Below are 19946 nucleotides of genomic sequence, written 5' to 3' on the forward strand. Positions count from 1 at the left end.
GGGTGATTATTTTATTTTTTTCTTATGATTAAGTTAGTTAAGGAAATGTCTCATTTATACTATCTTTCAGATTTATGCTTCTTACAAAGAAATGAACTAGATTAACTAAATGGACTAGATTTACCAACTGACTGACATGACATGTTATCATATATTATGTTCGTGGATCAAAGTTACACATTCGTTATTTTCGAAACTGACGTACACTTGGTCGTTTTCAGATCAGATTTTTACTTTACTTTGACTTAATACAAACCTTTGTAACGAATTTCAGATCGGTACGACCATTCGAAGATATATTATATAAATATAGATAAATTTAGTTCGTTTTAGTTCCTTAGGGGTATAAATTTACACCGGGTATAAAACACCTTCATTATTTTGAAACCGACTCACACTTGGCCATTTTCAGATTTTTCCCTTTACCTTGACATAAAGACCTACCTCCATGCCAAATTTCAAGTCAATACGACCATTGGAAGTGGTCTAGGTTTTTGATGAGTGAGTCAGTCAGTCAGTCAGTCAGTCAGTCAGTCAGTGAGTGTATAGTAAAAATAGCGATTTTCTGACGTCAATGCGTATTTACAGAGTGTACATAGCCAAAACGCATCCATAGGAAACTGCTCGCTGATACTTTGTAATGCTGTTTTTTAATTTGTGATTTCAAAGTATACACGAATTTTGCGTATTGCTTGCGTATATTTCGTAGCTTAGACGTGCACATGTATCTTTCCAATCTATAGACGGTCAAATTTAACTATACAAAATTAATATTAGGTAAAGCATTAAATAAAAATGGCTTTTGAATCTGAGTTTGTTTATTAAAAATGCTAATTAAACAGGCTTCTTTTTAATATCATTATTCGCCCCCAAAAATGTATGTTGCCTTCTAAATTATTAAGTCAGCCACAATTAACGAGCATCTAAATAATACTATCTTAGCCACTAGCTATCTTCTAAGTAAACCACTCTAAATACAACTCAGCATGATGGTTACTTTTTAGCATCTTTTGTAGCAGGCATTCTAACAGTAAACTTCTAAAATACTATTAAATGACATCATTAAAATATATTTAATTAGCTTATTTTTTAACTCAGTCCCTCTTATTATAAAACGCGGTATCAAATAAGTATCGGCTTTTGTACTACCTTTAATCCACCTTTAAGTACGACCTTGAAAAAACGTTATTACAAAACGCAGTTTATCGCAAGTCCTATTACTATCTGTAGTACAAAAGATAAACCATCGAGCCCCCTAGTTTAACTGCAGTACTTAGTCGACAAACGTCAAATTCCGACATTATTTACTTTTGAGGTTATTTGTTTTGTGATGAAAAAAAACGAAAGTGGATATAAATATGTGTGATTTGGAATACTTGGATGTGTTAGAATACTATTGAGAGTGTCCGGGGACCCAACAGAATGCGTCATCGACAAAATCTCTTCAAATTACCTGACGACAATTTTCGATATAAATATCGATTTACGTTTTTCGAAATAATAGTCAATTGAATGCATGATGATAATCCAGGATGATCCTATGATGCTCAACTGGGCTCGCCATAAAGTAAGTAGCCTTTACAGTGCAAGTAGGTTGCCAAAACATCCTAATTAATTGTATACGAGTCAAAGTTTTTATTATGGATGTTTGTTTATGTTCCACACATAAACTACCACATAGATTTTGATGAAACTCCGAAAATATATCAGATTATCATACAGTCTATTGTTTATTTACAGATTCAAGACTATTTTGGCGTTTTGCACGCCGTATCTCTGCCAGTAATATGCAATGTTTGTAAAAGACTGGAAGCTTGCTAAAATGTACAAAAATGCCTAGATGAGAAAGGGAACAAGATTGTGTGATGAAGAACAGTGTCCAACATGTATCAGTGCATTTGACTGTATAAATAGACATCGGAATAAAATATAATTTTCTACTTTTATGTTGTTTCAAATGTTTCATTTTCTTTTGGTAATTTAATGCACACGATATTCTGTGTGTAAGTTATTGTGCACTTAATTTTGAAGAGGTTCTAATTAGATGCACAGCGTCTTATTTAATCATTTAAATCGGGATGAAAATAATCCAAATTATTTCTAACCTAAAAACAAAACAACTCGGATACGCGCGCTGACGTTCCGTTATACGCGCAAACTCGATAGTTGTTTAAAAGAGAATAATTGGATCATGTATATTGTTAAAAGATACTAGAAATATAAAATTACCTTTAAATAATAAAAAGTAATATTTTCAACTGCAGAGATATTTTTTTTTATTATCATAGTTATTTATTTTTCATCAAAATAGACTTAACAAAATAATGTAAAAAGGAACGGCGCATAGAATTCGGAACGATTGAGCGAATGATTTAAATATTTGTTGCTTATAATCTGTGGATATTATATGAACCACACACACACACAGACAAATCGAAGTACTAAACAGTCTTCTCTTAAGGCTGATTTACATTGAGTCAGTAACTGACGTCAGTCCACTGACAAGTCAGTGCTGACCCGGCACTGCCATCGTGTAAATTGATTTGAAGTCAGTACAGTACTACTGACGAAACACTGACACTACACTGACTTCGTGTAAATAGCACGCGTCAGTTTTCGGCGCCTACACTGACGTCAGTTACTGACTCAATGTAAATCAGCCTTTAGTCTACGTTTTGTAATAAGGATGTCAAGACTATCGTAAGTACCGTAACAAACCAAGACGTCTTCAGTCGGGTTTAAACCACTACTTGCGGCAGTTTTTATAATAAGAGGGAGTACGTTTAAAATGTAAGCAAGCAACATGCATCAAGCATCGCTTCTGTCACGGCTCCGGTGCTGCGGGGCTCCGGCGGTCCCATGCGAGCTTATCGTCGCAGATGGTTTTCACGCTCACCACCGCAGCTTCGGCTTGCTGGCCGGCTCAGCCGGCCATCCTCAGCCGCGTCGGCGAGCGTTAAAACTACCTGCGCCTCAGCTCGCAGGCCGCCTCGCCCCTCCGCGCCTACGCGGTTTTGAATTGCACTCTAGGGGTAGGGCAGACAAGACTACGTGGAGTCGGTTTTGCAGCGATTCGTTTTCGTCACTAACTTCAATTTTTAATACAATGTTTTTAAATTGAACGAGCATTATTAATATTTGAATTAACATTAAATGCTAGGTCGTGTTTTATTCAAAACGGCGAGCATGCAACTGCTCGCGAATAGATTGGAATCGTTAAGTTTTTCGCGCCTATTCCAAGTTATACACGATTAGTTTGCATGCGGACTAGCACTGTATATTATGGAACAAAGCAAGATACTTTGGCCACTACAAAATATATGCGAGTATTTGCGTACTGCTGCTGTATACATCGGAAGACTTTGTATAAAAAGTGAATTCCAATCTATTCGCGACTAGTTTCATACGCTTGCGTACTAGCCATGTACATTCTGTAAATACGCGACGTCAATATCTCAAGACCTACAATAGGTATATTAATGAAATTTTGTATTTTAGATAAGTGAGGGGGTCTCAACAGATACTAGAGATTTGGTATGCGTAAATAAAATAGATTTTGAGTTATAGGGGGGTCGAGTTTGGCCCGAAATGGTTCGTGTAATATAACCCACGGCCGGTGTGTCGCTTTTTTTGCTCGAACTTGGCGGACACACTGCCGTGTGTCTAGATCAATTTGGTCTACCTAGTAACATATTTAGGTACCTACTCTAATTAGAAATAATATTTGATAAGTAATTAATACCTATAGAAAAATATTTCCGTTATAGTTCTACTTACCGCATTTCGTCAAATATTTCAAACGAGAAAAGAAAGAATAGTTAATTGTTTTACGAGCTTTTATGGCTTTCTGTGAGACAAGAGACTTGAATACAAAAGAATATAAATCTCCGCTTAGAAACTTACTAGGAAGCACGTTGCAAAAAAGGATGCGTTTTTTGTTACCCCCGGGGCCGTTGGCGAAAACCATTGTTCAGTTCGGAGGACGGGGGAAGTAATAACTGCAGTAAGGGTGCGTTGTAATGAAACTTTTACCTGAGGGACCGATGCAATGCGGTCTTCATCTAGTCATATAGCACAGCTCGAGTTGTTCGCATGTTTGTGAGAGTTCAGTGATGTCTTCCTCAAGGCAGAATGATAGCTGTAACTGGTTGCTCGTGGAGTGGAAGAGTGGTGGTCGTGATGTGGTGTACATTCGGTCTGTAGTGAGCCCCTTGAATAAGGAGTTAAGGGCGGGAGATCAGTTGACGGTGAACCGGCGCGGAGATCCGGAAGCGGCTACGTTACATGCGCGCGCGCGTAAGTAGATAATTGAATTTTTGCTACCCTTGCTGCCCTTGCGCAGGTAACTCATTTCTAACGGTCTTTCAAATGCTCAAGTTAGGTTTCCGTGTATCTAAAGCTACTTTATTTTAGAAGAAGATACCAACAAGATTTGGGTAGGTGAATAAATTAAAAATGATTTTTAATTCTTGATCAGTTTTTGAATTGGGCTATGTCTTCCTATCAGACGCGGTATACAAATAAATTGGTAAAGATAATAATTTTCGTAGACATAACAACCAGATAGCCTGCACGTGTTATTAAAGTGTCGCGTAAAATTAGGTGCCTACCTTCCTAAGTTACTGCTACAATATGCAGTAATTATTTTGCTTGGTCCTAAAATGATATCGCTTTGTTGGTATTTTAGATGAAATCATATTCACTTGCATATGTAGGCCTAACATTAATTACAAACTTAGGGCCTCTATACAAATAAGAACTTCATGCTGATAGATAATAATTTGCCAATAAATTCAGGCGAGCGTGACGTCCTGGATACGATGCTGAAAGAGACCGGGAGGAAGGAGGAAGCAGGTCCTAGCGTCAAACACGAAGACGAACCTGAGGACTACTCCTCAAGCGCCTCGTCTTGGGTGCCCAGTGACGATGGCGCACAATCGGGAGATTCTGCTGGGGTAAGTTTGAATTTAAATTAGCACTTACAACTAGATACCAACAAATTGACCCTGAAGGTTTTGTCTTAAATCTGTCTTTGTAAACGCGCTTTGCATATAGTCTGTATCAACACAATTGTGTATTTCTGCTCCATAAATATGGACTGCAAAACTATTAGTCCTAGAGTTCATTTTGGATTGACCAACTTGAGGTGACTTGAAAATGTTTTTTATTTTGAGGGTACTTAGTAAAATTTTATATAAATCTGTCAATTGCAGGAAAAGAACAAGAAAATCAAATTGGAACATTGCAAACGTCAGTATTCCAATAGAAGATCAAGTAAAAAGATTATGACTCCTTCGCACAGAGCCAACCCAGTTATACCAAAGATTATGCAGCAAGCCAACTTGGTGAACCGAAAGAGGACATATGATAGCCTTAAAAATGGATCTATCAATAAATCAACGCCAGATTCCACTAGGAGGAACAACCAAAACGGCAAAGGTCATCAGAATGTGACTATCGATGTGCGTGAACTCATGAATATCAAGAACAGTTTTCAAATATTGTTTAACATGCTTGAGGACTTAAAGCGGCCAGTATCTTCAGTCATTAACCAAAGTTCTAACGACCATACTACGGCTCCTTTCAAACCAGAAGACAGCCATGTAACGTATAATCAGTCAATGGACGAATTGAAGGAGGATGATGAAAATAGTGAAAATGACGAGTTCAATCGTTCGGATGACAATGTACTGATAAGCAATAAGTACACAAATGTTGCTGTAAAGACAGATCAGAACAAAGGGTCGGGAAAAGATGAATGGGTTTGTCATTGTTTTTTTTTTTTAACATTTGTTCGTTTACTTTGAAATTGTAGACGCTTTTACCGTTAGGTTTCAACAAAAGCCGTATTTGAATGTCGAATGACGACTGAACTTGGTCGGCCTTTTAAACTTACATAAATTGTTTTATGATCGGAATCATGGTACCTTTGTAACATGTTGTTTACTTCGTTGAATAAAGCTTTAAAAAGGAAATGTTCTAGGCTAAATTACTAACACATGTCTGTATATCATATCGTATTAGAAATAGGCACCTAACAATTCTGATTTTGTTTTCAGGTACCCATTGGAAGTGGAAAGACTTTAATACACAGGGACCAATTCAAGAGAGTCAATTGGAAGTCATATACCATTGCTACGAGGACCCTACTCCTGGCAGTGTTTCCAAGAAGGTAAGAGACCAACCAATTTATAAAATATACACTTGACGACAACATGTATAACAAGTGAAATATTTTTTTAATGGCCTGTTCCTTGATTCCTTAACCATTTTAAATATCATTAACCATTGCCTACACGTAGTAGGATTTTTTGCAGAATCTATAATTAAATTGCTAATCTCGTGAACCAATTGGCTACCATCAAAAGCCGTGTACGAACTCGATATTAATTTTAGAACTGTTGACTTATCAGCCCACGTAACCGCGCACCTGTTAAACCAAACATATGACGTCACAATTCATGCTAACGAACGAATTAATAAATAATCTTGCAGGATACTGGCAACACACTCTTTAACTGGCAAGAGATCGCCTGCTTTTCAAGACAAGCCCGCCAAAATGTGTTTGGATCCAAAGATTATATCTGACGTTATTATGGAAATTATGGATAGATTCAACGTAAGGGAGAACCTAGTCAGGTAAGAGGAAAGAAACGCTTTTGTATTCCAAAATTTGTGTGGGACATTGGACGATTAACTGACTGATATTAAATGTTGCATGATCTTTTAAATGGACCTGGTACAATTATATCAAATCGCAATAATATAAATATTTATAATTGGAAATCAAATTAGAACTTTGAAAAAAAAAAACAATTTCGTTGAGCTATGGAATCTTTCACAAATATTTTTTTGGTAGCTGGAAACGTGCCAATTAATGAATTTAGTATGGAATGTAATATCACTTTCGCTTAGGTAAACAGTATTCAAACAATAACACTCTGGAAAATGTTGATGACATTTTCAATAATCGCGAGTGCTCTCACTTGCTCTATGGTCGGGGTCATCATGAGAGCTCATTTCACCACCTTCAATACTTATAACCTTCAATTGTTTTTGATGTAGAAAAAATCATTCCCTATATTTTTTTACAGGAGTATTATCACAACCAAGTGCGCCGATGAGTGCAAAATGTGGAAAACTCGAGTCAGTAAAAACAACAAGAAAAAATCAAAGAACCACGAAAACATACCGCCGTCGAATAATAACTTAGAAGATCAAAAAGTTATGTAGACTGATGTTCTATGAAACATGCATTATAGGCTGTGAATTGTCTTTATTTATGAGAAGAAACGCCATATCCCAGTCCAATTAGCCTAACCTATCAATTAGTTACTACGCCTACATACTTTTGTGTATTAACATACATTATCTGGGAGTATTAATGGATTAGCACCTACTATTTATCAAATGTAATCAATACCCATATAATTTGAACAATATATTTCAATCTTTACTGTTTTGGTAAAAAACATTAACACTCCTAAATATTAAATTAACTTTCGTATACATTGAACACCTTGTATTGATTTGGACTAGGATCTTTATATTGTTAATTTTAATTAATAAACAAATTAAAACGTAATAAAAATATTTATTTGCGTTAATTCCACATTTCTCTGATGACTAATAAATTACATTTTGTATAAGTATTACACCTCTTCTTTGACTAGATAATTATAAATAACATTTTCTTAATCGACTGTTACAATAAAAATTCGTACATCCATTTATAGAATTACAAGATTTAATCGGAGACCCTACTTTGGCAATAAATTACACTTAACCAAAATGCTTTGTACTATCGTGAATAAGGATAGCCAAAAATCCCAGTAGCTTTAAAATAAATAATCCATTTACCTTCCCAATACGGAACTTCACTACCTTTCTCATCAGCTTATAAAAAAAACAAATGCACAAAACCATACCGACCTCTTTTAACGTCCCTGTTGGAATATACCAAGGGGTGACAACACTATATCTGTGTTGGTACTTGCTGTGATGGCTCTCATTAGCATCATGTCATCTGGAGTAAACTGCCAGCCACTCAACTGGCCTAAACTCGTCAGCTTGGGACAGCATTCGATCAGTAAGTCCACGGTCTGACTTGTTAGACGAGGAGCGTTGGGGAACCAAATGCCTTCTAGGTTGTCGAATTTGTATCGGCGGAGCATGCTGAAATGGGAGAAAAGGGCGTGAAAGAGGTTTTGTACACTATGAACACGTCACATTAAGGGGAATATCCAATAACATTTGTATTTTAAAGAGTTATCAATATTGAATATTTAATGACATGTCGGATCAAGAGAGGTATTTGAGAATAATTTATGGTAAAACCTTCCAAATACCAGATAGGGCAGGTAAATCTGTAAGAATCGATAGATTTAAATGTTGTTGAGAAACTTACCGAGACATATCATTGTCATCCAGCTTGATTTCATCGCCGATTATCAACTTCTTTAGCTTAGGAGTACCAGTCATCAGGTACTTCAGACAGGACGTCGATAAGTTACCGTGAATTATTTCTATGTGTTCCAAACTATTGAACGGTATTTCTTCTTCATGTGTTGCTGTCTGTATCTGGTAGAACTCTAAGCTCTCCAGGTTCCTACAAGTCTCCGCTACCCTCGTAAAGTTGAATGACCCCGTCGACGCCGAAAGCATCAATGCTTCTATTTTATGTCCAATCTTATCTAACAGCTGGTGCAGCTCATGGCATTGGAATTTGTTCAACTTAATCTTGTTAACACTATTTAACTCTTTGATTTGTTGCAAAACTCCTTGGTCTGGCTCTTCGAGGTAAATTGTCTCTATCATTGGACACAGGGCAATAATCGCCTTCATCGTCCGCATATTTGTCTGCACATCATGCATATATTGCAGTTTTGTTTTGAAATCTGGATCTGTGTTGTAAATAGAGTAAACAGCTTTACCAACAAACGAATAACTGCCAAGATTAGTGAGGTTTGGCAGCCGCCGTATTAATAAAGCGACGTCAGTGTGATCAATGTTCTCCTCTCCGTACATGCCTATGTTTACTACGGTCAGACTTTGTGTTAACTGCGGGTTCCCTCTTAACATCGCGTCTATGCCGATCTCTGTGATATCCGTTTCACCAGAAATGTCCAAAAGTTTCAACACCTTATTATATTTACCGATATATTTGAGCACTTCATCATTAGCAATATAGGGAATATTCAAGGCGGTTAAATTGGGCAGATTTTTGAGTAACTGATACATAATTGGTAAATGATCCTCCTTGACCCACACTCCTTTCAGATTGAGAGCAGTCAAGTGGTGGCCTTGCTCCATAATGAGCTCAAGGACTTTCCTATAATAGGGAAGGGGAAATATCCCCGTCGCTAAACTCTTGACGTTTTCTTTGAGCAGAAGTTTCATTGTGTAGAATCTAACAGACGGTTCTAAGTATTCAGAACTGAGTATTAGGTTAACGAGATCCTGGAATATGTCGGTGGTTGCGCCCATGCTCTCGTAATACGAGGAGACCATCGCGAACTCCAGCGCGGCATCCTCGTCGGATGAAACGCGAGACAGGGCGTGGATCAGCTGTCTCGCGACCAGCGACAGTGTAATCTCCTGTAGAGGCGGCACGGGTAACTTGGGCGACATGTTTGCACAAAACTACGAGTCTACTGTTCAACTAATATAAAATATCACTTTCACTATAACACCACTAATTGAGCATCGCAGTAACACTGTTGCGACTTTCAGTTTTGGGAAGAGAAAGAAGTGAAAAATGGTGGAGCTATTTAGCTCACGCATGCGCACCGCGCGGCTGGCACGGCGCCAGCGCACGTTTATAATTCAAACTCACACAACTCGCGCCGTATTTTTAGAACTTTTATAAAAGGTGTTTACGGCTAGTGGCGTATGCAATTGTTATTATAAACTGGATTCGTACATAAAAATCGAGATCTGTGGAACGCTATATCGCGCGGTATTATTGATAGATTTTGTTTCATTTTAGTTGTAATTTTAATCGTCGCTTGTCATGCGATTATGTATCTATTTTTGAATGTAAATAAGGACGCGGACGCAGTTTAGATATTGTTATAATTTATTACAGTGTGTCAGTGGCGCAGTTTTTGCGTTTGGCATGCGACATATCGTTAATTATTTTTACGCATTATTTTGAGACAATAGTTTGCGTTAGAATAAATGCATTATTATTTTGTATGAAAATTATTTGCATCATAGTTAGCAGCCGAGAAATAACTGATGCTTTAAAAATTATAGCAATAAATTCTAAAAAAAAAAATAACTTACATTTCTTTTATTATGCGTGAGGAATACCAAAAATAGTAAAGCAATTCGAATTAAATAAATTTATTTCATCTCAGAATTACAACTTACAACAGTTTGATAATGAGCCTGAAAGGAATTTACGTCTTATTTCACATAATTATAATTCTAACAAATCACAAATGCTATGACTACGACCGAATTATTTCTTAAAGACAGAATAACATTTTAAAAAAATCGCTTACGGTCTGAGTTATCTGAAATGATTAATTGAGAAGTTATTGAAAAAATATTTTCCAATCCTTTTAACATAAGGCTAGACTTCATATAACATACACAAATTGTAAGAATAAAGTTTAAATTACTTACATATCTGGTACACCTGGTACCCGGTTTTAATCTAAGCTACAGCATTGACAAATTGTAAGAATTACATTACATTTCACTAAACATTAAAATCTTACTAGATACGCCAGCATTGCCCAGCATCAACATGACATAAAACTTTTTGTAACCAGTACTACAATCCACAGAATTTACACAAAATTCAACCTAATTACATCGACTTAAATTACACTGTCGAGCAACACGACGTACCCACTCCATTTGAAAAGGCAGTTGACTAAATTCAAACAATCTTGATAGGAGTTTGACTACAAACTTAATTTTAAAATAATATTCTTCTTTTATAATAAATATTATAATTGTAAAGGTTTGTGACGATGTATGGATGTGTGTTTGTTATTCTTTCACGCAAAAACGATTTGGTTGAAATTTTATATGTAGATAACATATTATCAGCGCATCATGTGGGCGAAGCCGCGGGAGGAAGCTAATGCTTCTATAAATCAAAGAAATTACATTTTCTTAATAACAATTAATTCAATAACAATTACCAAAATTATTGAATAATTATTTTAGACAGTATTTAGTTTATTTTTTAACATGTTCTGTGTAAAAAAATTAAAAGTATCAAGATTGTTTACCTTTAGTTAACTGCCTACCTAGTATAGTACCTACTTACTACTCATTACAACAACATACCTCTTCACGTAGGTACAGGCAAGTTCTTAGCCACGAGTAGAAGAATCTGTTCGGTACTAAAGCACCAATTGGCGATGTCTTTGGAAACTTTGCACCAAGCTTCGCCGTGGTGAGGCTCGGCGGTCTTACATCGAGTCTTAACGTCCTCTTGTTGTTGCTCGTTGCCGTGAAGAAGTTCAAATTTGTAGAAGTAAGCCCATGCGTCTCCGAGGTCTGGGTCGATTTTTACCTGAAAATTGGTTTTTGTTAGGGTATTTGTGTTTGATTGTGAAATGTGAAAGATTGTGATGTCCGATATGGCTGAAAATTCACATTGGTTAAATTCAAGTGCACAAGGTTAGTACATAGGAGGAGTATATTTAGGAGTGCATAGGGTTAGTACATTAAGCGAGTAGGTACATAGGGGTGGTACATAAGGGTGTTTGTAGGGTATTATATAAGGCAGTAACTTATTACTAGCCCCGTGGGGAGTACAGAAGGAAGTATAAGGGGGTAGTACTAGACATAAGCAAGTTTATAGAGGGAGTACATACGGGTAGTATATAGCGGAGCTTACAGGGGGAGTATATAAGGGAGTACCTATGTGCTATCTGCGACGACGGATTAAAAGTAAGTAACAATCATGTCTTACCGTTCGGTTGAACCACTCTCTACACTTGTTCAGTTTCCTCTCAGTCCAGAAGAGTTGCGACACCGCCAACAGTACGAACGCGTCGTGCTCGCATTTCTTTAGCGCGTCAACCTGCATAACAACGGTATAAATTGAAATGTAAATTCAATAGTAACATTCGAGATTCGAATACAAAATAATAACTATAAACGTACTGATCGATTAAAGGCAGTAAAGCATATTATAATTTAACTGAATTGAAACTTCCAATATTCTATAAACTGAATGGCATTCACCATAGGATGATGATGAACTTAGTCTCAAGTTTTACATAATCAATCATTGCACGAGATTTTAATTTTTAACAGAAATGTTTCTTCTAATCGCAGCAAGCAAAGAAGTAACAAATTGCGAAAATTTCGAAAATGTTCGCGATTTTGCAGCAATTTTTGTGCGCAAACTATGGACTAAAAAAACTACGCAAACTAAAAAAAACTACCTAACATAAACCCTGAACCTAATACATGATTAATAAATATCTTACACTCTTAGTCTTCCTCTGCGGTCTTGACTCCATGAATATAGCCTCGGCCCACAAGCGGCCAGCGTTGGGGCACTCCTGTAACGCCTTCGCCATCACCGCGTTCGCTATCTCGGCGCTGCCGTTCCGCCTTTCTAGACGAACGCTTTCTAACCTGTGCGAAAGAAGAAATTATGTGATATTAGCTGGGTGTTCCGGTTTCACCTGCCGTCCCGGGGAAACTATTTCTAAGGATGAAGTAAGGCCTGTGTCAATCAGGGATAGCGGAACAGTTGGGAATAAACAAACAAAATGTAGGATAATATTTTTGTCAACGGTGTTCTGCAACACCAAAGCAAGTGCCATTTATATGAAGAGGAGTAGCAAAAAATAATAATAATTTTGATGTGTATTTGAAATATTTGAATTTATAGCAACACAAATTTTATTTCTGCTGTATTTATGGAAATATATTAACTGAAAAAATATGTAATATCCATATTTTAAGGACGATCAATTCTTACCACAACTCTGCAGTCTTAGGATTCCTTAGCCTGGCCTTTTCCAGTACTGATCTCGCTTTGGTGACATTCTTGAGTTTTTCTTCTAGTCTCGCCAGTAATATCCACATTGGTACACTTGTTGCACATTTCTTGAGCTAAAAATAACGTGAGGGGTAAGTTTAAAGCTATGAATAGAATAGAATAGAATAGAATAGGTCTTTATTTGCTTAGAATGTAGGTACATACAAAATGGGATGGTAAATAATACGATAGGATCCGTGTACATTCTGCCTTGTTGGCATGCAAATGCAATAATAATTATTATACAAAATTGTTTAAGGGAAATAGATTATTGAATTGTATCATCTAGGAAATCTTGAACAGAATAATAACATTTATCTACAAGAAACTTTGTGAAGCATTTTTTAAATTTCATCAATGGCAGGGTTTTCATTTGATGAGGAATTTTATTAAAGATAACAGGAGCCATACAGATATGACAATAAATATCCTTGATTTATGAGGTATTCATAAAACTATTTATTTAATACCAACAAAAATTATGTCAAGGGAATGCAATATATTACTGGGTACAAAAGTTTAACAAAAGTAATCGTTTCTTTGATATTATTATTTTTTTTTTTTAATAGTTAATGGACTAGGACGTACTTCTGTATTATCTACAAGATATAAAATACATAGAATTATTTTTCTTACCCCTTGTGAATAAGTATTACGTGCTTCCTCATCCTTTTCCATTTGTTCTTCAATCTGTCCCTTCATCATGTGCAACTTGGCGTAGTCGGCGAACACCTTGATAGCTTCCTCCAGCAATTTCAACGCTACGTCCAAGTTGTTTAGTGCCCATTCTAGCTTGGCGGATTTTATCATCACCTATGGAATATATAAATAGAATTATTCGATTTTTTAAGGGAATTCTTATTTTATTATGCAACACAATTGTTGTGCTGCGTCTATCTACTAATTAATGCACAAATCAATTTATAATTTCATGATTATTTTCTTTAGTGGTTGGCAGTTTAACCCGATGTTGCTATATATTTGAAGCCGCTTATATGAGCTCAGTTACACACGCAACATGAAGCCTTATTACCTACACCAGTTTATAGGACCAAACAAATTTTTTGTTATAACCATTAACAGAAAATAAACTTTCTTCATTAAAAAACTTTAACACCTTAATAACACTACACTATTCATTTGCATTTTTGAACCACCAAGAAGAGTTCTATCAAAATGTATACAGTACTGATTCGATTGGTAAATAAATAAATCTCTGACAACAAAAAAATATAAACACTCATCTCACCCGCGGCGTAGGCGCCGAAGCCCTAGCCTTCGAAAGCAGTCGCCTCGCTCTATCGTACTCCTTGTTCTCGCTCTCGAGTTTGACGGCCGCCAGCCAAATCTCCTCAGAGTTCGGGTTCGCTTGGAAAGCCAGCGAGAGGATACCACGCGCTGCGGGTACATCACCTGAGGAAAGAAATATTAGGACTACTTTAAAACTGTTTAATCTAGTAATGTTAAACTGGTTTCACCAGTTCCTATGATAGCCTATCTATCATGAACTTGTCTGATGGATGAACTATAAGTTTTGGTTTCACAGGTTTCGGATAACAATATCTGGGAGAATATATGAGAAGTCTTTTTCTGGTAGATAGCTATAACTATGAGATAACGAACTCACAGTTTATTGATAACCAATGAAACCAGGTCTATACATAACAGTTTCCAAAATACCCACACAATAAGTTGTAATCTTATACATTTATAAAACTGAATTACTGTTCGTTCGTCTGACTAAAAGTCGAGTTTTTTTTGGTTTTCATTTTTTTGTAGAGGTAAAGGGAAGATTTAAAGTTTTAAACGATACGAAGTTAAGAAGGGATAAATACGAAAATACGTAAGTTGCTACTTACCAGCGAGCCACTTAGACTTAGCCCCCATGAGCCACAGCACCTCGGACTTGGGACAGTGAGCAACGGCTCTCTGCAGTAAAGCCTCTAAACTAGCTCGGGTTCCATGTTGTTTCTCCAAGTAGGCGGCACGCAGCCATATAGACTTCTTAGAGGGGAACACTGAGAGAGCGTAGCCGTACACTGCGCGGGCGCATTCGTAGGCACCTTCGTTTGCACACTGGAAGAAAGGGGTTTAGAAATAAATAAATAAAACAGACTGAAATAAATGGTTAATTTGTTTGTAATCTAAATGTAAAAAATTTTGAACTCTTGTATATTTTGACATCTAAATAAAAATTTCGCAGACAAATGTAACTTACGTAATTAATCTTGGATTATATTTCCCAATAAAAAAAGATAGCAATACTTTCAAAAAATCCATAATAGCAAATTTTTGACTTACAGCTTCAGCATCTTCCATCCACGTGTGTTTCTGATCTTCTGGCTCAATACCGTGACCTATTACTGCACGTATAATGGCCTGAAAAATGTTCAAAATTAAAAATATTAAACTACTATTCCCTATTAACTTTTATATTTCGAGATTTTTCGAGAAAGAGAAGGTCAGATAGGCAGTTGCCATGTTAAAAATTAGTACTCTGCTTCATCTGGTGGAACTGGAAGACGACCCCAACATAGTTGAGAAAAGTTTAGGCAGACCATGATTTGGATATTTTTGAAACATTTAACTTACTTGACAAGTATGAACAGCGCCGGACTTCTCAGCTTCCATAGCTTCTTTAAACCAGTGTTCGCGATTGATTTCTACTCCGTTGGCACTTAGAGATGTGATCGCACGGTCTATGATCTTTTCTACCATGTGAGTGTTGCCTGCGGACAAAATTAAAACATTATTTGGGAGAAGTTACTACTAGAAAGAATCAGGGACTGATCCGGCCTTCAAAAGAAGACGCTTACATCTTGGGCACATCTTTCTTACATGGTTAAAACTTACATACATTTAGATTCACTAAATTCAGTTACTTGTGGGAGGACATAAGGGCGTACACCGGGGGTGTAAATAAGGGAATACATAGGGGTGGCACATAAGGGAGAGAGTAGAAAGCGAGTAGATATATAGGAAAGTATGTAAAGAAGTTTATAAAGGGAGTACATAAGCAGTACAAAGGGGTATTATATAGGGGAAGTATATAAGGGAGCATACAGCTGATTCCGGCAAATGGTAGGTATATAATATATATAATTATTTCAAATTTCAAAATATACGTACCATGAGCTTCTTCAAGTTTAGCGGCCGTCACCCAAATCTGTCGATCAGTAGGTATATTCTCACGTGCCTTATTCAGTACTTTTCTTGCATTCTCATAAGTTTCCAATCTGGCCAACGCAAGCCACAGTTCTACACTAGTGGGACAACACTCCACGGCTCTGGAGAGTAAGATTCTCGCGTCTTCGGGATTTTCAAGTTCAACTGCAGCTTTCCATAGACGAACAGAGTTGGGTATGTGTTCTAGGGCTTTGCGGTAGACTCGGCGTTTTGCCTGGAAAGTGAAATGGAATATATGGGAACGTTTTTTTAATGCATAGTGACTTTAAAGAAACAAACTCATTTTTTTTGGTAAAATGTCAGGCCAATCAGTTTGAGTTAAGTTTCAAGTTGTATCTGAATTTTGATATATTGTCAGTCTAGTTAGGCCAGAAGTGCTATGAAAATATAGTATTATTTCTATGCAATTTTTTTCAGGATATACTTTTCCACACAAAACAATACTGTCAGTATAGACCTCTGGATTCTCTTACCTTAGTTTCCTGTTCCAAATCAGCAGCCTTCACCCATATCCTGACACTATGCGGCAGGTTCCTAGCGGCATGAGCTATGACGGCACGGGCGGTGTCTCTCGGTTGTAGCCGAGCGGCTTCTAACCAGAGCTCTTCACTGCTTGGGCTTACTATCCACTATTTACACAGTAAAGATACATACCTTAGTCTCCTGCTCCAAATCAGCGGCCTTCACCCATATCCTGACACTATGCGGCAGGTTCCTAGCGGCATGAGCTATGACGGCACGGGCGGTGTCTCTCGGTTGTAGCCGAGCGGCTTCTAACCAGAGCTCTTCACTGCTTGGGCTTACTATCCACTATCTACATAGTAAAGATCTCTTACCTTAGTCTCCTGCTCCAAATCAGCGGCCTTCACCCATATCCTGACACTATGCGGCAGGTTCCTAGCGGCATGAGCTATGACGGCTCGGGCGGTGTCTCTCGGTTGTAACCGTGCAGCTTCTAGCCAGAGCTCCTCACTGCTCGGGTTTACTTCACAGCCTTTCATTATTAGGTTACGGGCTGACTGGACTTTGCCTGTAAATGTGGGTAAATTGTTGATATCATTTTCAAGAACGGAGTTACGTTAATTAAGTGGTTACGTGGTGGCCTAGTGGGTAAAGGACCAACCTCTCAAGTATGAGGGCGCGGGTTCGATCCCAGGTCAGGCAAGTACCAATGCAACTTTTCTAAGTTTGTATGTACTTTCTAAGTATATCTTAGACACCATTGACTGTGTTTCGGATGGCACGTTAAACTGTAGGTCCCGGCTGTCATTGAACATCCTTGGCAGTCGTTACGGGTAGTCAGAAGCCAGTAGGTCTGACACCAGTCTAACCAAGGGGTATCGGGTTGCCCGGGTAACTGGGTTGAGGAGGTCAGATAGGCAGTCGCTCCTTGTAAAGCACTGGTACTTAGCTGAATCCGGTTAGACTGGAAGCCGACCCCAACATGATTGGGAAAAGGCTCGGAGGATGATGAGTTACGTTAATTAAGTGGCAATAACAGGGATGACATTTTGACTTTTTACAAAGCGCTCTGTCGAGCGCATACGCTCGGTGTAGCTGGGTGCGACACATTCTGAGCAGAAAAAATCTGCCCCGCGGATCCAGGTGTCATCTTTCGAGATTTAACATAAACTCCAACTATGGAATACATAAATGTACATACTGTTCTTTGGTGTATTTATATGGGTTTTCAAAATAAATAGAATATCTCTTACCTGTAACTTCCTCCAACCTAGCACTAGCAATCCAAGCTGGTGGATGGTTAGGATTTGTCTCTCTCACAGACTTAAGCAGTAACCTGGCCTTCTTAATATCATTTATATCACCGCCGTAAGTGGGTATCATAGACTGCAAGTCAGTGAGATAACCCTTAGGGTCTACTACAGTCTGGCCTGTTACAGAGTCTGAGACTTGGGACAGTTTCACTGTCATCAGAGTGTTTCTCGCTTGACCGATCTTTCTTAAATCCAAGTCACCTGTAAATTAAATGAAAAGATATAACATAAGTACTAGATGGGGTTTAAGTAATAGATCAAAGCAGGAGCACAGGGTTTTGCATACTTTACATGAGAAATAGGCTTATGTATTTTCAAGTTTGGCACATGCAAATCAAGTCACAGATTCACATGTGCCAAATATAGAATAAGAGGGCTTATTATCAAATGCATTATTACAGTGCTGTATGTATATAATAGAGAAAAAAAACTATACCGGATGGTGTCAGCATTCCTGGAGTCATAACCCCAGGCATCATAGAAGCAAGTCCAGATCCAGGGTCAATAGATGATGAAGATTCTCCACCCAGATTCCTAGAGAGCACACTATCAGGCAATGGAGTGAACTTCTCAGCACGAGGGTTACGCTGCTTCCTGTTACGTGCATCACCAACTTCGGGTATGGCTGACCATTCATCTTCGGATACCGATTTCAATTCACGTTTTAAATCTGAGAACTGTTGCTGAATTTTTGGTCTGAAAACAACATTTTTTTAAAGATGACATAAAATATACATCCTTGAAGTTCACCATGATTCAATATGCAGGAGTTCAATGAACATGGATGTAGTCATGAATAATAATTTTACCTCTCTTGACGGTATCTTTCCAAGTCTTCTTTGAGACGTTTCTCTCTGTATTCTTTTCTCTTCTCATCCATCCTTTTGTCAATTGATTCATAAATAGCATCTGCTTCTGCATCATCTTTATCATAAGGGTCCTGGAAAATTACACCACATAAAACTCAGTGTATTGTCAAACTATGTTTCTCGAATAAGAATCATTAAGATTAGAAGTAGCTTGTGGCTATTGTAGTATTGTTAGAGACAATAAATGAATTTATAGTCAGAAAAGAATCTTCATCAAAATACATGCCCTGCGTGGTAAGCATAGGAAAATATTTTTTTATAAGCATTTGTGTCTTGCAACAAAATAGCCTAAAATGCCTTGTAAAATTCCCACCTAACCTTATAAAGTAGGCACAGTAAACAAACCTTAGAAAACAATGAACCGCTGTAGCCTGAGAATTCATCATAATTGGAGTCGTTCAAATCTTCATCATCATCCTCCTCCTCAGTTTTCTTGCGTTTAGCCGCGGGTGGCGCGTGACGATCATCGCTGAAAAGTTAATACATTATATTGTAGTATTAAATCATTATGTTAATGTTATACAGCAGTTTATCATGCTTCTATCACTATTATGTTCTCACTTGTTATGTTAGATTATTTAATTGTATTGCTCAACGTAATGAAATAAACATTTGTATTGAATACTCACGACACATCATTGGCATCTCTCGCAGGACCGATATCAGATCGTGTGGTGAAACCAGTGGCACTGAAAAGTAAAATAGGCGGTCACTAACATATCCTTTGATTGTTAAACTGGTTCTCCTATAAAAACAAGGATTTCTTACCCTCGACCGACACCAGCGACATAACCTAAGGGCGCTGGGATCCCTAGGAAATGTTTTTTGTTTTTGTTTACAAATGCCTGCGGTGGCACAGACATCTTGGGATAGTTACACACCACTTATTAATAAGCACAAATAAAATATCAATTCATGAAACTGAACCACTATTGATATTTCGTCTTCTGGTAAATATTTTAGGTGTAATTTCTCTTTTCTTTTCTCCGCTTTGGTTCCCTTGGTTGACGTTAGTTTGACATTTTGTTATGACATTTCTGTTACAGTGTGACCAGTCATGTACATTGTTTATGGTTGATTCAGTGTTACGGTTTT

The 19946-nt window shown here is 37.4% G+C and overlaps 3 protein-coding genes and 1 long non-coding RNA gene across 4 annotated transcripts; 2 read left to right on the top strand and 2 right to left on the bottom strand.

Moving 5' to 3' along the window:
- Nucleotides 1-580: 580 nt before the first annotated feature.
- Nucleotides 581-1944, top strand: LOC135118083 (uncharacterized). The gene is made up of 2 exons (XR_010277356.1): nucleotides 581-1567; nucleotides 1741-1944. It is a non-coding gene; the product is annotated as an uncharacterized LOC135118083 (long non-coding RNA).
- Nucleotides 1945-3735: 1791 nt separating this feature from the next.
- Nucleotides 3736-7425, top strand: LOC110378102 (uncharacterized). The gene is made up of 6 exons (XM_021337210.3): nucleotides 3736-4296; nucleotides 4798-4955; nucleotides 5214-5762; nucleotides 6060-6172; nucleotides 6496-6639; nucleotides 7095-7425. Exons 1-6 carry the CDS (start codon nucleotides 4113-4115, stop codon nucleotides 7231-7233), a joined length of 1287 nt encoding a protein of 428 aa, XP_021192885.3. The 5' UTR covers nucleotides 3736-4112; the 3' UTR covers nucleotides 7234-7425.
- A 149-nt stretch (nucleotides 7426-7574) lies between these two features.
- Nucleotides 7575-9809, bottom strand: LOC110378101 (uncharacterized). The gene is made up of 2 exons (XM_021337208.3): nucleotides 8408-9809; nucleotides 7575-8175 (listed from the first exon to the last, which is right to left on the bottom strand). The coding sequence occupies exons 1-2, from the start codon at nucleotides 9628-9630 to the stop codon at nucleotides 7938-7940; spliced, it is 1461 nt and encodes a 486-aa protein (XP_021192883.1). The 5' UTR covers nucleotides 9631-9809; the 3' UTR covers nucleotides 7575-7937.
- A 522-nt stretch (nucleotides 9810-10331) lies between these two features.
- Nucleotides 10332-19885, bottom strand: LOC110378118 (pre-mRNA-processing factor 6). The gene is made up of 17 exons (XM_064039144.1): nucleotides 19620-19885; nucleotides 19481-19540; nucleotides 19197-19320; nucleotides 18792-18922; nucleotides 18419-18678; nucleotides 17923-18183; nucleotides 17044-17237; nucleotides 16151-16421; nucleotides 15614-15750; nucleotides 15323-15400; nucleotides 14881-15097; nucleotides 14271-14434; nucleotides 13658-13834; nucleotides 12962-13095; nucleotides 12462-12612; nucleotides 11939-12049; nucleotides 10332-11536 (listed from the first exon to the last, which is right to left on the bottom strand). The coding sequence occupies exons 1-17, from the start codon at nucleotides 19712-19714 to the stop codon at nucleotides 11312-11314; spliced, it is 2790 nt and encodes a 929-aa protein (XP_063895214.1). The 5' UTR covers nucleotides 19715-19885; the 3' UTR covers nucleotides 10332-11311.
- Between the last annotated feature and the right edge of the window lie 61 nt (nucleotides 19886-19946).

Source organism: Helicoverpa armigera, chromosome 18 (assembly GCF_030705265.1).
Source record: "Helicoverpa armigera isolate CAAS_96S chromosome 18, ASM3070526v1, whole genome shotgun sequence".
Lineage (NCBI taxonomy): Eukaryota > Metazoa > Arthropoda > Insecta > Lepidoptera > Noctuidae > Helicoverpa > Helicoverpa armigera.

Bases quoted from the DNA above. Each gene is read 5' to 3' on its own strand.
- LOC110378102 (XM_021337210.3), top strand. From the start codon at position 4,113: ATGTCTTCCTCAAGGCAGAATGATAGCTGTAACTGGTTGCTCGTGGAG. The intron at 4,297-4,797 runs GTAAGTAGATAA...CAATAAATTCAG, and splicing joins TACGTTACATGCGCGCGCGC to GCGAGCGTGACGTCCTGGAT. The intron at 4,956-5,213 runs GTAAGTTTGAAT...TGTCAATTGCAG, and splicing joins AATCGGGAGATTCTGCTGGG to GAAAAGAACAAGAAAATCAA.
- LOC110378101 (XM_021337208.3), bottom strand. From the start codon at position 9,630: ATGTCGCCCAAGTTACCCGTGCCGCCTCTACAGGAGATTACACTGTCG. The intron at 8,176-8,407 runs GTAAGTTTCTCA...CTCCCATTTCAG, and splicing joins GATGACAATGATATGTCTCG to CATGCTCCGCCGATACAAAT.
- LOC110378118 (XM_064039144.1), bottom strand. From the start codon at position 19,714: ATGTCTGTGCCACCGCAGGCATTTGTAAACAAAAACAAAAAACATTTC. The intron at 14,435-14,880 runs GTAAGTAGCAAC...TTCTTTCCTCAG, and splicing joins TAAGTCTAAGTGGCTCGCTG to GTGATGTACCCGCAGCGCGT. The intron at 13,096-13,657 runs GTAAGAAAAATA...CGTTATTTTTAG, and splicing joins GTAATACTTATTCACAAGGG to CTCAAGAAATGTGCAACAAG.